This window comes from Patiria miniata, unplaced genomic scaffold (assembly GCF_015706575.1).
Source record: "Patiria miniata isolate m_02_andy unplaced genomic scaffold, ASM1570657v1 HiC_scaffold_3, whole genome shotgun sequence".
NCBI classification, from domain to species: domain Eukaryota; kingdom Metazoa; phylum Echinodermata; class Asteroidea; order Valvatida; family Asterinidae; genus Patiria; species Patiria miniata.
Window position 1 is genome coordinate 40,778,553 of NW_024037069.1, and position 13,009 is coordinate 40,791,561.

Below are 13,009 nucleotides of genomic sequence, written 5' to 3' on the forward strand. Positions count from 1 at the left end.
AGCAAGTTCAAATTTCACAACTATACAAATGACAGCTCACTGAACCGAACCTCTGTTTATCAGACAAACTGTTTTTATTCCCAAAGTTTAAAAAAATTGTACACAATGACAAATGCCAGAGTGTTTTCACTTTGAAAATGCTGTATATTTTTTTTTTCTCTCTTCTATATCCTTTGTCTATTATGTACACTAAAACTTGTTACACGCACACACATACAATACAGAGAATATATTTTTTGTTTTATAAATAAAAGATGGCGCTTCGTTGCATATGGCCACTGACATAGAGTAATGGTCGTGCCCTGACATGCTGGAGGCTTTGGGACCTCAGACCGAAAAACTTGGTCTGGCAAACCTGCCCTTATGCAAATCAGAACGAATTCTGATTTAACAAACATAAAAAATAGCCACTATAGATAAATGGCTAGAATTAAGGGCCGTCCCAGAAAGGCAAAAGTTGACTGCTTGGAATCTGAAATGCATCAACAGTGCCTACTTGATGATTTTTCCAAACCTTAACTTCGTCTCCACCTCTGCGTCAGATTTTAAAGCCCCCCCAGCTTGGGAGGCTCGTGCTCAATCTAGGACAATGTTCTGCTTAACTAGGAACATCAAGTCCTATAAGGCCAAAGATAAAAATAAAGCAGTTTCTCGACCACGCCTGCTTCCTTTTTTCGTGGCAGCCCCTCCCCTCTTTTTATTTTATATTCATACATTTGCAATATTTTGGAAAATATATTGTCAATACACTGTCTTTTTTATTTGTTTCCAACAAAATTGTAGCTACGTGAAATGTTTATGCTTCCTTTGGACACAATTTTGTATCAGCGAAATAGTCGAGAAAATCAAAGAATCCATCTGCCATCTTGCAAAAATCCACCGCTTTGGGGAAAATGACATAAGACAGAAAAAAAGCGCCCTCCTCCATTTTTTTCAAGAAGGCTTGACGAGAAACTACTTTTTTTTTTTTTTTATCAGCCTTATTTGAAGCCAAAGTTTAGGGATGTTTCATTCAGTTTAGACGTTAAAGGCTTCTAGCCAGGAGCCGTAGACAAAGGCAAAACCAGAGACGAAGTCAAGGTGTGGATGTTTCGGTTCACTAACCATTCCCTAAGCAGTGGGCCACTATAATGCAAGCGCACGCTAGTTGAACCAGTTAAAAATACCGCCCAAATTTTATACATGCATGGTGGTGTATATAGAGCCAACCTCATTACACTGTACACTGTTAAAATATTGATCACTGGGGATTCCATTGACTTTCTAATTCCAGGGGGGAAAAAGGAGAAGCGTGAACTCATTGATATTCACTGCTTATGATACAATGCTTAGATTGCCTGAGTGATACATCTCATACCGACACACTTGTTTAACATTAAGAACGTCCATGTGCTTTGTACAACCTGTTTTCATTCATTCATTTTTTGTCTCCTAACACTGCCATATCGTGAGAGGCATTTGCGGATTTTTTTTTTTTTTTTTGCGAATCGGCCTATCAAAACTAGCAGTACTAAAAATGCAGTTTACAGCAGCTTCTATGAAACAGCAAGAGGTAATCTGATTGGTAAATGAACCGGTGAGTACTAACAATCAACCAATAAGAAAACGGGAAACAACATGTTTATCAAAGTTGTACAAAGGGTTTCACAAAGGTCTTCATATAAGCTAAAACCCCAAAACAAAAAGTAAACTGAGAAATATTGACTTTTTCAAAGAATTAAGTTAAAATATAAGCAATGCTTGACTTCTAAAACCCACTGAAACAAAATGATTTTGAAAAGGGACCAAGGAAAACATATTTTTTGAAATGTTCGAATATGAAAATAACCTCTTTCTCCGACAATCTACGAGTTAAAGGCTAAATTGTGCCTGTTTCTATAAATGAACAATAACATATCACCCTAAAGCAAAACCATCAGGAAAAACATCTTAGTTTTGAACAAAAAGTCCACAGTTTCCCAAAATACTTTCTATTATAGCACTACAATAGCATTTTTTTTCTGTACATTGTTATTCTTTTCTTTTTCATCAATTAATACTATACAATATGTTAAGAATTTACACAAATAGACAAAAATTTATAAGAAACTGATGTATTTACAGCGAACATCTAGAAATCTTCATCTACAGTCTATCTACAGCAGTTGCAACCTTCCGGTTTTATTTACATTTTCCGCGTCTTTACATCCGTTTTCCATTTCAACTCTGCCCTTCTTTAACTACCATTTTGCATTTTTTTTTTCTCTTAAAACTTAAGACCAGAAATGCGGGCACTGTTATTCTTCCTCACACTGTCTTAGGTCTTACAAATTCACCCTTTATATTTTTCTCACATTTCAGGGTGATGTAAGGACCCAAATCTTCAGGGAAAAAGTTACAATAACTAACCCTAAAAGTCTTCTTTAGCAATCTATCCACAAACTGGCCATAGCTGGTACCCACTATGCTACAGGGAACCGGTCGTTAGTCTACATACCATAGATCCAATAGAAACACATTCATAAGCACAAATCCTCTAACATATTTTCAAATGATACTCCGCAAAAAAATTCAAAATCTCTCCTATATTACACAATACAACGGCTAAGGTTATCTCTGCTACATACAAATACACGCTAAAGTAAAAATAGAAAATACTTTTTGAAATCCACAAATTTGACAAAACCACACCACACCACACCAAAGTGTGTATAAACAAAATGACAAACGTCATTCCTCCAAACTTGAAAAATTACAAAAATCATCCAAAAAGACAAACACAAGCCACAAACAAGTTTGCACACTCAACGTTCACAAGAACAGCAACATTTAAAACGTGAAGTTCAGACTTTCCCAAGAGACTCTTGATAAAGAAATATTTGCCACACTTCAAAATCACTTTCTTACTTTATACCACCACCTTGAAAAACTGCCACCTTTTTCACACGGTTACCTTCAACTCCGATCCTCCAAAATTCGCCAAAATTCAACATTTTGGTTTTTATTTAATTTTTAATGGATTAAGGACCGTGCAATCCCAAGAAAAGAGTTAATCACGATAACAATCATCCAGAGCCCAATTTCGAGAAACGGCTAAAAGCAAAACGAGCTAAATCCTATTTACTTGGTTAGCAATGCTCAGCGGGGAACCGGTCCCACACAATGTGCATCGCTTGAAAGATTGGCTGGTAACCTATTTTTGGTAAGCAAATATAAAGCGGGCTTAATAGATTTCTTCATTTAGGGCGCAGAAATTAGTTCCTGATTACAGAGAGGGTATATAACTCAGTGCAGTATAGCAATGGTAACCCCAGTTTAGCAGCCTCTATCAACAACTGCAGTGTGAACAATACCCCTTTTACCCGAGGTTACTTTGAAGGGTAGTGTGAAAAGGGGCTTCACAAAGATTCTACTCTTGTTTTGTAAATAATACTTGGTTTGTTTTTTTTGTAAATTACACACTTTACAACACAGCAGTGTGGGCTTCTTGCATAACAAGTTCCTCAATTATGAAATGGATAAAAAAAATTGTGGGGACACATGAGAGTCATTTCCATTGGGTTGTCATTTCACACACAGACACTACGGGTTTGAGCACACTCAATTGCAAATTGCAACATTTGCCCTTGGGCATCGACCTGAAGCCATCAGTCCCTGTGCTGCCCCTGCCTGTTACTCCTTAAACTGCCCCAAATCGCCCCAGCATTCTATGGTTATATGGATTCATCAAGGAGTAAATACAATGTGATACAACGTACGGTAATACAAAGTAATACAATGCAATGCAATGCAATACAATGCAATACAATGTAATACAATGTAATGCAATGTAATGCAATGTAATACAATGCAATACAATGTAATACAATGTAATACAATGTAATACAATGTAATACAATACAATGTAATACAATGTAATACAATGTAATGCAATGTAATGCAATGTAATGCAATGTAATGCAATGTAATGCAATGTAATACAATGTAACACAATGTAATGCAATGTAATACAATGTAATGCAACGTAAAGCAGTGTAATACAATGTAATGCAATGTAATACAATGTAATACAATGCAATACATGTACAATGTAATACAATGTAATGCAATGTAAAATAGTGTACATGTAATACAATGTAATATAAGTGCTAATGGGTTAATACAAAAAAAGTAAGGTTCTAGCAACTGATGTGCCCTCACTTGGGGTTAGCGCCCTCTATAGTGTCCCACGGCGTCCACAAAAACCTTCAACGCAACCTTTGACATAGGATCTTGGCCAATAATAAACAAATACATGCAACACATCTGGTTCTAAGGTAAACAATAAAACTTTTTTTTTAAATATCTAAATGGTATATATTATTCATTCACTAGGGAACAGCACACAACACATACATGTAATATTTTTTTTTCATATATACATTTTCAAATAGCAAAATATTTTAAACCCCCAAATAACTGTGTCAATGGGATAAAAACAAAAAAGCGACAAGCCAGCCCACACCAACAACAAAACAATTTCTATTAAATTATGACTTTGCACATGCATTAGGCTAGCTGCAAACTAAAGTATACTTTTTTCTTGCATACAATTGAATACTATTTCAAAACAACAAATTATGAGGTTTACAGAGATTTGTATATATACAGCCAAAACAATACTGAAGGAAAAAAAATTAAAACAATTAATAAATGAAATATATATATATTTTTTGACAATTCTATTTTTGTCCCCTTACCTCACAAACAACACTTTTGGGCCAAACTAGAACTCAATTTTAAAACAACTAATCTACAAAAATAATAATAAAAACTCAAGATTTTTTCTTTTTCTTTTTTTCTTTTCCATTTTTTTGTAAGATTTTTCTATCAATACCATATCCCTAAACTCAAGCAACAAAACTAGGGAAAAAACTCCTCTATTAGACTGGTTGAACTGCTAAGGTCAAAGGTTAAAAGTTCACCCATTAAAGGCAAAGGATGCAATATTTTAGTCCTGAGTAGTCTATTTTCTCTTTATCGTCTATCAATCTTAGACAAAGAAAATGAAATGAAATTTTACAGAAAATATGTTTGAGATCCAAATGAAAAGTACGACTTAAGGTTCAATGAAACAAATAATTAGTACCAAAGATGATACTCAACTGAAAATGGAAATAGTTTACTGTTCGCTAGTTTGCTATTGTTGCATAATCTTATGAATTTATTCAATTGATACAAAGTACGGGTTCGTTCAGACTTCACACGAAAACCCAAACAAAGCAAATGTCATGACATTATTCTTTTCGTTGTGACATCACATTAACACCTTTGCTCCACTGTAACTTATACATCAAACATGAATCTGCTTAAAGGCCGACTCATGCTTCATGCGAATGTGAATGCGAAGGGAATGTTACGTCGGGAAAACTTTCGCTGTGATTATCACCGGAGCTAAAACGAGTTCAACTTTTGTGTAATCTCATTGCATGGTTGCTTATATCATCATAAGCTTTCCATTACACATTTACTACATTAATTAGTTAATATCAGGAAAGTACACAGCCAGACACAATAAAAGTGAAGTTTGCCCTTCTGAAAAATAGTTCTCAAAAGGGGCGGGGCCCTGCCCACAGAGTGGGATCTTTAAGAAGCTGGAACATTGAATGGTTTGCTTTCCACTCGTCCTGAGTGATGGTTTTGCTGTCATCATAAGTAACTCACTCCAAATCATAACTCATAAAACACAATCCTGACTCCATTTTTAGCCTAGCCACTTCACAAATTAATACTGTTTTTCAAATACACGAACAACTTATTTTACAAGAAACATCATTACATATTTACAGTCTTATTTACATATCTCTGTACACATGCATATATGGAGTCAAGTTGATTTTTTTTTTTAAAAGCAGAGAAAAATGCAGATTGTCCAAATGTAGAATTTTGGGAGTTCCATTCAATTTTGTGTGGAAATTTGCAACTCTATTTCCATGTCATTATAAATTATGAATATATTTTTCAGAAACTAACTTGCAATCGTGACTTATTCTAGGGAAATCTGCCAACAACGATAACTCTCCATCCATTTTTTAACTGACAAAAAATTATAAAGAATGTATCCAAACAAATCAAGTGACCTTTTTCAAATCAAGTCATCAGTAAAGTGAAATTTACTTGGGTCATCAATTCAACCCACTGAAGGTATTTGGGTACAATTATGTTTTGCTATCCCATTTGAGACGGAAATCAAAGAGGGCGCTAATTAGGTCAAAGGTCATGTAACTGACAACTAGGCTATGATTAACTCAAAGAACAACACCTCATTCATCTTCCTAAAAAAATTGGATAAGAAAAAAAGTACTCTATACTCAACTTGAAGATAAGAAGGAAAAGAAAACATGCTTGAAATTAAGAAACTTTTAGATATGTTTTTAAACATTTAAAGAAAAATTTAAATACAACATAACTATAATCGTTTCTTATAAATCATTTTTTTTTTCCTTTTGTTTTTGTTTTTTTGTTTTTTTTTTTTTTATATATTTTTTATATTTTTTTGCAGTTCAAGTTTTAACTACAAATCCTTCAGCTACATTTGTTGTTTATTTACACTATACAATACCTACGCCATCGCCAAAATCAAATTTATCCTAGCCATGAAAACTGCAACAGAACCCATTTTCCTATCCCCTTTCTTCCTCATGTTCACCATTTAAACATTCATAGGCCCTGTTCACACTCAGAACAACAGAAAACATTAACACAAATTAATGATGTCGCTGCAAGCGTTGGTTTTAAAGTTTACAAGTTGCGACATCAAATTCACTGTTGAAACAAAAGGTTCTCCTGTGCAAGACACAGGCAGGGCATTTCTTCATGTGGAACATCAACATCGTCCAACACAAAAAAAACACTTACAGTGACTTATGATGATTTTTATAGATGAGTAAAGCAAGTGCAAAAACATTATAATGCCCTAACACAATACCACCCTCTTCACCAGCTATAATACGTCTTTTGATGTTCAATTTTTGCCGGCTACAAAGGGAATACAAACTGAACATTGAAAGGTGTATTCATTATTTACTTCAGGGTTGCATCTTCTATTGCAAGTCTGGAGATACAATGAAATGTCATAGTTCAGATAACCCAACAGAGGGAGAAAACTGAAGAAAAAAAAACACTGCTAAGTTCCTCACTAAAAAAAATAACGATGGCAGTAACAACTTTCCTAGTTGCAAATTAATCAATTTGTTTTTCCAATTAAAAAAAGTAATGAATATTAAATCATTGAACATCTTTTGATGTCACAATTGCTGACAACTTAGTCTTTAATAGAACACTGGATTTTTTTCAGGAACAAATTGGTTAAACATGTATATTGTTTACAGATGCAGAAATATTTAGAATTGTTTTCATATCTCTCATCAAAAGAGGCCACACATAACAAAAGCATTGCATTATCAAAGTAAAGACCCTAAAAAGCAGCTGCATTCTCAAAGCCAAAAAGAAAACACTAAATTTTAGATCTATCTTTAACTCAAAGTCACACCAACATTTTCTACAGAGAATACAGAAAAATATATCATGCCTTTTATAGAAACACAACTTCTGGCTCTACAATATGCAAAACCAGTAGCTTATTTGCATGTTGAAATTTTTTTTTGCCACTAACGACTGTCTTCTACTTAATAAGCAGCAGAGAATAAAATACTTTCTATCGTTTTTTTTTTTTTTCTTGTTTTTTTTTTTTTTTGGTTAATCTTTTTTTAAGGAATTAATTTATTCACATCTATTCACATTTAGAAATGAAAAATCTCAAAAAGAGTCCATTGTCATCCATAAACCTCTCCGAAAAGCAAAAAAAGACTTCTGAATCTTCAACACAGCTCCGACGGGTATCACCCCTTTACAAAAAATGAAATACTAAAAAAATATCCCTTCCCTTTTTATCTAGTAACGCATAACTACAATACATTCAACATTTTTCCTAGATAATAGATCAGTTTCTGTTACACACTTCAAGCTACAGAAGCAAAGCAAAGAGAAGAGAATCGGAAAAACTGAACACTTTCAATATACACATATGTACAGACTTGCATATCAGCAAATTAGAATTTTGAAACCATTTAGTCGGCGTCGTTCCTACACACAACTCAAAAACAAAAATAATAAAAAGCGAATATTTCTGTGAGGCGCCTCAATAAAAGACAACGATACTTCTTTAGCTCAGCAGACGTACATACAGAAATGCGATCCAAAATGTGCATCAACTGAAAGCCAAATGTTACTGCAGCGAGCTTTGAATTTTAAAAACATCAACTGCAACCAGGCACACCAACTTTGTACATAAAATGCATATCTGGGCAGATCACAAGCACCATGTACACCACCAATGTTGCAAGCAAGTAACGTTGAAACTTCCAGTTGTGTGTTTTTTGGATTCAGTCTGTACCAACATTTTTACAAAATGTATCCAGAAATTAAAAAAAAACTGCTGTGACTTTCTGTGACATTCAAGTAATGTAGAACTACACCGTAAACGTTAATTACAGCAAATTTTCTTGGATTAAGAAAAAAAAGCCAAAAAGCCAAGTCTGGCCTTGTCAACACACTGCTCTTCAATTTGGTCCAAAACGCGAAAATATCTTAGTGACCCAACATTCCGAAACACTTGGCAAAGAACCAACAATTTATACACATCAGGCAGGCAGTGAACACACAACTGTTCAAGAAACAGAGGTTCCCTTCTGTCTGGCACCCCGTGTCCACAATTGACATTCTACACACTTTCCATACTCTGGTGCCAGATTGTCCAGCCTCAGCATTGTGTGCGAGTCCACCACAGGAACATTTACACAGGCCAGGTAAATAGTTTTAAAAATCGGCGTAAAAATGCTGTCCACAAAAAGCCTCATGATTGTCCATAGTTTATCAAATATCCCAATTTCAAGACGATGCCGAAACACTCCTTTTTTTTCTCTCTTTTATATCCGAAATATACAAATCTGTGCAGTTTAAAAAGACCCTTGTGACTATGTAACTATTGAGAGACAAACATGAATGGGTTCAAACCTAAAGATCTGAATAATATCAGCTAGTCTGTTGCCATAGATTTCTCCCAGGCCATTTCTCAAAATTGCGACTTCACTTCCAGCTCTGGCTTCAAACTTTATAAATTTAGGACCTTGATTAATAGAGACATGGGCTCATTTTCTATTACGAAAACATTAAAGCCACCAGTTTGTTCTATACAAAGAGTTACAGGCTTAGAGCCAGAGACAACGTCGTTGTTTGAGAAATGGCAACAGGGCAATTCCAGCATCATTACAGGAAGTGTAATGTCCGTGACAGAGCCAATTAAGCATATCTAACTAACGATTCAGAGAAATGATCCACAACTCCTAGTCTGTAATCTCCTTGGCCATCACTAGATGATGGATGTATATGATTCGAAAAAAAAACATGTTCAGGTTTATTCACTGAGCTCTTAAATGCCCGGTCACGAACTTGACATAACACTGGAATTGCCCAATATACTCCTTTTCAACTTTGCAGAATCAGCTGCAGCATTTTTTTTTAATAATGTATCCAATAATAATTTGTTGATATCAAACAGAAGCAACTCCTTTATTATCAGTCAATTTAACTGAGACACTGTGTTACATTTGTACAGCTTGCATCCACTTATATCTGAATCCCTGAATGAATCTCACAACAGCATCCCCAGTCAGTCAATCCAAAACACTAGTTACTGAATTTCTGTTTTCCTTTCATTGGACCAACTATTCAGACCACAACTCAACCTGATTATGCCTGAAGTAACTGCAAATACTAGATGACAAGGAGTATCTGAAGGGAGATTTATGGAACAGCCCAGCCACGATATTTCACAAGATCTACGATCCAGAACCCACAGTCACTTTTAAAAAATTGTTGCTCCCAGTTTGGCAATGCCACTCGGAGAAAATTACATGTTTATGTTTTAAGCACACCAATGCTATTTTCGCTTTATTTCATTCACTGTATGAAAGAAGGCTTCAACAACAGTCTACCTACATGTATGGACTGGGCCTACGCTGCTGGTACTAGATTGTAAGACTTAAAGGTTTGGCGACAAATTGAGGTATGTGAAACGTTGTTAACTCAGTTTATTTATCCCAAAATTTACAAATTCTATTAAGAGTTATCCGTTGAGTGTAACAAGGTAAGTATCGCTCTCCTTAAGTTTTGCCAATATTTCTCAAGTTTCAATTTTGAAAGTGTCATTGAAATACGATTTTTTTTTGCATAAATCATGGGAGTGATTGAATTGTTATGTTTGTCATATCTTAAATTGAAGCAAATACAGGTGAATAGATGTACCCAACTTGAATTGTACATAATGACCTGCTTTTTAATTAAAGTAGGAGTAGAACCCGTCCTTGTTCTGCCGGTTGCCCAGGTCTTTGATGAGCATCAGTGGGTCTGGAGAAGCCGTCTTCCCCCGGTCCTCCAGAGGAAAACCAGTCTTGCTGAGCTTGGGCTTGGGAGGGGCACGAAGGGCGCTGGCATAGGACATGGAGGATGGCAACAAGGAAATGTCGTCCTTGGAGTTGAGATTGGCCCCTGTGCCGATGGGGCTGAAGCGGCTGCCTGGGTTGGGGTTGAGGGAGACGCAGTCGTCTTGCTGCGGGGGAGGTAAGGCGGAGACAAGCTGCTGGGACTCGGCCTGCGAGTAATCAGCGGCTTGATTCAGGTAACTACGGGGGTTATTATTCCTAACTGAATTGGATCTTACCCACAATTCCGGCTCCTCCTTGTCCAGGTCCTCCATGAAGCTGGAGAAGCCATGCTGGTCCTCTTGGGAGCTCTGCCGGTAGAAGTCTGACTGCGACCCCAGCCGGGGGAAGTTCGAGTCAGCCGCAGAGAAGAAACCCGCATTCTGGTGACCTGAGGAGTGCCTGGAGCGGTCTGTGCTGTTGTTGGGCATGTGGTTGGGGTTTGGACTCAGGGACGGCTGGTGTTGAGGGGGTGCACCCGTTGAGGGACCATGGCTGTTCTGCTGAGTGTATATCGACCGGGGCATGTGGACACCCCTCGTCCGCAGCTCAATTGGTTGACCCGTCACGCTCTGCTGCTCTTGACGTTTGCTGACACTGTACGGCATGTCATTGTGAGTCTCGGAAAATGCTTGCTGACTCCTACTGTTGACTCCGTACGGGGATTGTCCCATCTGGTGGTTGACAGTGCCTCTTGAAAACATGTCGTCTGGTTCCTGAGGGCTGGACTTGATTCTTCTCTTTCCGTGCTGCAGCATGTTCATGATCTCCTGGCCAGCTGCATTCCCTTTGAAAACACCGTTGGAGTCCTTCCACGGCTCACTTGCACTGCCGTGGGGATTGTTGTTCTCGAAGAGCTGCTGTTGCTGCTGTGCGGGTGGTCTTACAGGTGTCTGCTGTTGTGCACTAGCGGCGCCTGCAGATTGGGGATTAAAGACACCAGAGCGCTGTTGTTGCTGCTGCTGCAGTTGCTGTTGCTGCATCTGCTGAAGCCTCTGTTGATGCAGCATTTGGGGGCTCAGGACTTGGTGGAAAGGTTGACCCTGTTGTCGTGCTGCATGTGGTATCCTGTGTAGTGCCTCAGCTGCTACTGTGAGCGGCGGCGGTTGCCCCGGTTGTTCTGCTGCAGTCTGGTGGTGCATGTTGTGCTGTTGCTGTTTGGGAGAATGCTTCAAGAGGAAATTGCTTGCATAATCAGGTCCCATGGTCCTCAGGTAGTAATTGTACTCCTCGTGGATTCTCAGTTCTTCCAATTTGGCTACGACTTCCTGCCGGTCACTTGCTGAGTTGGTCTTGGTGGTGCTAGACTCTGAGCTGCTGGTCTTTCTTTCTCTGTCCCTTGACGGCGAGCCGGATTGCCAGTGGGCATTTGCACCGCCAGCTTCCTTAGGCGAGTTTGGGTGGGAGGACTTGTCGGACTGCTGCTTAGGGGAGAGCTGCGGGGAGGAGACATTAGCGAGGTGTGTTGGGGAGTGGCGCATCATGTGTGGGAAGCCATACGGCGGCATCATCAGGGGCAGACCCGTGGCAGGGTCCACATAGGCACCCTGGGTGTAGAACTGCGGGCCTGCCGGCAACATCCTCAGCGGGTGCATGGGCATGACGTAAGGCATGGGCATCACATACAGCCGCTGACCGGTCACGGGGTCAAAGGTCGGGATGGGGCTGCCTGGACGCACCATCCCGGCATGGCCATAGGGCATCCCGGCCATGGCTCGAAGTGACGCATTCATGCTCACCGCTTGGGCAGCACTCAGTGACGTAGGGGTCTGACCCCCAGGCGACAGCATCCCCCGGGGCAACCCGTGGGCCATCATTCCCACTCCGTGGAGGCCAGCTCCTTGGATCATGGGGGCACCTGTGACCTGATTGCGCAGGGCCTGGGGGATGAACTCCTTGGCCAGAGGGTTCAGGATGTACGTCTTCTTCATCTCGACGCCCGACAGCAGGGCCCTGATCTCGTCATAGGTGATGCCGAACAGACTCTTGTTCTCATGGGCGACTTTGATGAAATTCTCCCAAAGAATTCTAAACAGAGAGTAAAAAAAAAAGGAAAGTTTGATAGAGTCCTTGATCAGAAGTGCTGCCAGGGGTGAGATTGGGAGAAAAATGAAAACCCCAAAATATAATCGGCAGAGAGTTTGAGGGTCGCCGAGGGCCCAAATGCAACCTTGGCCTCATGGCACCCCTTACAATACTCATTTCTATACAAACTTTTATAGGAAAAACAAAAGGAATTCAACATTTCAAAGGGATTCTTTAAAAATCCTGAAATCAGCAAAAATCCTGACAAATCTCACCCCAGACTGTTTTATTTGGCAAACTTCATTCATCTTTTTTAAGATTTTTCTCAAATCAGTGAGAGAGATAAACCCAATTTGCCTTTTCAACAACATTTTAGCTCAAACATTACAAGTAAGCTAAGGTTTCTTTGTGTTTTTTTTTATTTTTTTTTTAAGAGCTCAGTTTCATATCCTTGAAGAGATCCAGTCTGATGCTAGAGCCTGTTT

The 13,009-nt window shown here is 38.5% G+C and overlaps 1 protein-coding gene across 1 annotated transcript in view; it reads right to left on the reverse strand.

The window, feature by feature from the left end:
- Positions 1–7,681: 7,681 nt before the first annotated feature.
- LOC119738761 (probable helicase with zinc finger domain) overlaps positions 7,682–13,009 on the reverse strand; it is a 34,047-nt gene continuing 28,719 nt past the window's right edge. Inside the window, exon 19 of the mRNA XM_038213711.1 lies at positions 7,682–12,527. Coding sequence (XP_038069639.1) covers positions 10,355–12,527 — 2,173 coding nt within the window. The 3' untranslated portion in view covers positions 7,682–10,354. The remainder of the gene's footprint in view (positions 12,528–13,009) is intronic.